This window comes from Monopterus albus, unplaced genomic scaffold (genome assembly GCF_001952655.1).
Source record: "Monopterus albus unplaced genomic scaffold, M_albus_1.0 scaffold458.1, whole genome shotgun sequence".
Taxonomy (NCBI): domain Eukaryota; kingdom Metazoa; phylum Chordata; class Actinopteri; order Synbranchiformes; family Synbranchidae; genus Monopterus; species Monopterus albus.
The window spans coordinates 189,376-193,428 of NW_018128338.1; the positions used below are offsets into that span (position 1 = coordinate 189,376).

Below are 4,053 nucleotides of genomic sequence, written 5' to 3' on the forward strand. Positions count from 1 at the left end.
AAAAACTGAGTATGATGTTCTACTGACAACATGACTAATAATTTTGCCTGTCACGTTCACATTGTTGAGGAAATGACATGGGATTCTGCTGCCTCTGACACAATGATTGATGAAAAAACACACTTTTGCACGATAGACAAAGCATTTTGAGCAGGTGACGCGTTTTTTCCGGATATCCACTATGTTGTGCAGTTTGTACGTGTTGTTTTGAGAAATGCACTTGGAGATCTGCAAACTTCAATTCTGTTATGAGAAATGAATGAAAGCGATAGAGAAAAACTGTAATCATCTGAGAAATGCATATCTGTTTCATGGCGGTGCATCCAGTAGTTGCTGAAACATTTTGGTCTGACCTAGAGCCGCACTGCTAGCGTGGCTAAAAAGCAGTGAGCTCATGCAAACACGCACACACACATTCCACAAGGCTGGAATCGCGATGAACATGTTTGAGAATGTGCAGCTTGTTTCTGTTCTGAACATGGACTAGAACTAACTGAATGCCTGTTTTTTTTTTCTTTGTCATATTCCTCAATTGTCATCTTCTTTTCCTTCTTGAAACCCTTTCTGTTCCCCCCCCTCTTGCAAACTGTCCCATCCAACATTTTTCTACCACCTTTCCCCTCACCATGGCCCACGCTGCACCACCTCCTTCTTCACCTGACATTAAAACTCCAACTTCCATGGTGCCTCACCACAGGACAGGCCTGTTCACCCCTGACTTGGCATTTGAAGCAATAGTGAAAAATCAGGTCATTAAGCTGAAAGACCCCTGTCTGAAATGCATTGACCTCGTCGTTACCGAGCTTGTCGCCCTGATCAGGAAGTGCACTGAAAAGGTAACCAGGAACAGTGGAAAGACCGATGAAAGGGAAAGAGCAAACAATGACACAGAGCAATCAAATACAAAAAAATCAAAAGAACTAATTTGTCACTGTCTAGTTGTTGAGCGTTCCTCCTCACTGCTGCTTTAAGGCTTCACTCAGCACCCTCCTCACCCTGTGGTTCCCTCTTTAATGACAAATCTAAGAGCCCCACCCCGTTTTGAGCCTGCACCCCTACTAGCTCACTTACCCCATCAGTGATTTAACAACCTGCCACTCTGTCTCACCTGTAAATCACATCCCCACTCTCACACTAAGAAATTTAGCTGCTTAGAAATGACACAATTGTGGTTGTTTCTCACCCTGTCTTGTCAAGGGAGATCCTTTATATGTTCCTCCTGTGATACACCCTTTCCTGGTCTATTCACACCAGTATTACAACTTCACCAAGACTCCTCCACATCCTGTACAATCTGTCTCCTTCTGGACTCTCCCCTGATCTTTTTCATTTTTCCTCCCTGATGTCCTGAGACTCACTACCAGCTTGAGATCGTAATATGCTACAGCTGATTTTAATTCACTGTTCTTTATACACTTGTATAAAGCCTAGATGCTGTCACAACGTCTACAGCTGACAAGAAGTCTCAAGCTGATAGGGAATGTGTTCGTGCATGCCTCCTCAGTAAAATGTTGTGCCCCATATTTGTTTACCTACTGGGTGTAGCTGCTTATGAGGATGCACAGTATGTATACAGTGTTATGTAAGCCTGCATATAGCGGGTGTGTACCTTGTGATCACAGTACTTGCAGCAGTGTGTGTGTGTGTGTTTTGCACATGTTTCTCTAGCTGGGTTCGTACCCTAGACTGAGAGACGAGACAGAGCGAATTGTCACCACCTACGTCAGAGAGAGAGAGGGCAAGACCAAAGACCAGGTGGGTGTGCGATGCTACAGGTGGCTATACATTTGGATGGTTACTCTTCTTTAGTGTACATAATATGTGTCACATTTTGCATGTCAGGTGCTGCTGTTGATCGACATTGAGCTCTCCTACATCAACACTAACCATGAGGACTTCATTGGATTTGCCAAGTAAGACATAACAGGAGATCAGCAGAGACAAATGATCTGTATCCTATCATAAGTCTGCTGATACAGAGGGAAGGTCCAATAAAATCTGTTAGGAACTGTTAGAATGATCAAAATTTCCTGGGCAGAAATTAAGCTTCAATGAAATAACAGTTTAAAGCAAGACAAAAGGAATCAGAATTACTATAGCCTGTCTAATACTGGATAACATTATATAGACTGAAATTCTTTTTTTTTTTAATGAAAAACATTTTGATAAGGGTTCTCTAATCTTAATTATTACAAGATTTGTAGTGAGGACATTTTAGTTGGAAAAATAGACTGGTCTGAAGTACAGTACCTCAGAAATGTCTTGTGCAGTTATGCAAAACACGTTAGTTGTTGGTGGACACATACATCATTAAGTTTACAGCAAGTCTTCACTAAGCTAATACTGGACCCTTACCACCACTGTTTGAGCTGTCAGAAGTAAAAAGAAAAAATGCTGAGAATTCAAGGATTTTCAGAAGCACCAGGCCAGTGTCATTCATACAGAGTTAACATTGAATGGTCAGTTGTTACTTATCCAGTTGTACAGCATCTTTAGTATGTATTGTTCTTCCTCTTGGCTGCAGAAAAACATGAAGTCCTTTCAGGTATATGATATAGCGTACTGTATATCACTGTGACTATTGACTGTGTTTTTGTTTTGTTATAATTATTATAATGTATTATAGCAATGGCAAAGCTGAAAGAATGAATCACTCGTTTGGACAGAAAATAGATAAATTATTTATGTAAAGCCCAAAAACACTCCCTAGTTCCAGTCTGTGATTTGAGTGGATTTGCTGTTTTTCTTCATCACATGAGAGATTGAATGTCTTTCGGTTTCAGACTGTTGATCAGACAGATAAAGAATCTGAAATTTTTCATCATTTTCTGAAAAGTTAAAGGCCAAACAATTAATTAAAAAAATAATGGACGGAATAATAATTTAGTGATAATACTCATTAGTTGTAGCCCTCTCACAAATATATAAATTGCATCATATGGTTTGGTTAGGCCCTCCCTTCATTCTTGGATCATCTTTTGCCATGTTTTGAATGTGTTTTGTATCTTATACTATATACTTGTTGAATCTCTTTCCTGAAGCGCCCAACAAAGGACTGCTGCTAATGTTACCAAGAAGAGAGTTATGCCCAATCAGGTAACTAAACACACACTTACACTCCCTCACCTCACTGTAGCATCATAGCAGCTGCTGTCTCCTGCTGTTTTTTATTTCTTTTTCTTTCTCTCAGCCCTTCTCTTCTGTCATTGTTGCCTTATGTTGCTCCACATTCATTTGCTCCTATCTGTGTCCTTTTCTTATTTCTCTTTCCTCTTTCTCCTCTTCTGTTCCTCCTTTTTATGGCAAAGGGAGAGATTCTTGTAAGCACCGTACCCCTGCACCTCCACTTCCCCTTTGGGTGGGTGGGGGAGTCACAGTCACTCTGACAAGATTTGTAGATGAGCAGAGGGAAGTGAAAGAGTTACACTCATGTACACTATTATGAGAACCAATGGTCGTAATGGCTGCCATTCACTGCAGTGAACGTTTTTTACCTGGAAAATTTGCCACAAACATTTTCTCATGCTACTTTGAGTGTGTGCTGCACCGCAGACACACATTGGTGTCGCTCATTAACTTTTCTGGGAAATGATCTTTTCTTGGCTCTGAGACGTATTTTCCAAACATGAGCTTTTTGTGTATTTTAAAAAATTCATAAAGAGTAATATTTAACCTTGATTTGATTTGATTTATTCTTTCAAGTAGGTAAAGACAGTTGATATGACAACACACATAATTTTACACATAATCCAATATCAATTTGCTTATACCTAGTACATGCTTGAATGGAGTAGGAAGAAGTCAGACTTATCCAGTCCTACCCCATGACATCATCTTACCATCATTGGTTTGCAAGCAGTAAATGATTCACTTCTACCCACACACATATTATACTAAAAAAAGAATATAACAGTGTTAACATTCTTACATCACACAAGTAATATACTAAAGAATTATTACAAAATGTACACCACACCCCTTTCATTAAATAGTTTTTGAATTCCACCAGGTAATAAATTGTTCCTGGCTTTATACATAAACACAGCAGTCTTA

At 39.6% G+C, this 4,053-nt stretch overlaps 1 protein-coding gene across 4 annotated transcripts in view; it reads left to right on the forward strand.

The window, feature by feature from the left end:
- The window catches only part of LOC109952406 (dynamin-2-like), a 19,880-nt gene that overhangs the window by 9,018 nt on the left and 6,809 nt on the right, over nt 1-4,053 (forward strand). For 2 of the 4 annotated variants that reach the window (XM_020587474.1, XM_020587472.1), the window contains exons 10-13: nt 698-836; nt 1,669-1,755; nt 1,843-1,913; nt 3,042-3,096. In XM_020587474.1, the coding sequence (XP_020443130.1) occupies nt 698-836; nt 1,669-1,755; nt 1,843-1,913; nt 3,042-3,096 (352 nt within the window). The remainder of the gene's footprint in view (nt 1-697; nt 837-1,668; nt 1,756-1,842; nt 1,914-3,041; nt 3,097-4,053) is intronic. The other 2 variants (XM_020587473.1, XM_020587470.1) reach the window with 1 other exon arrangement.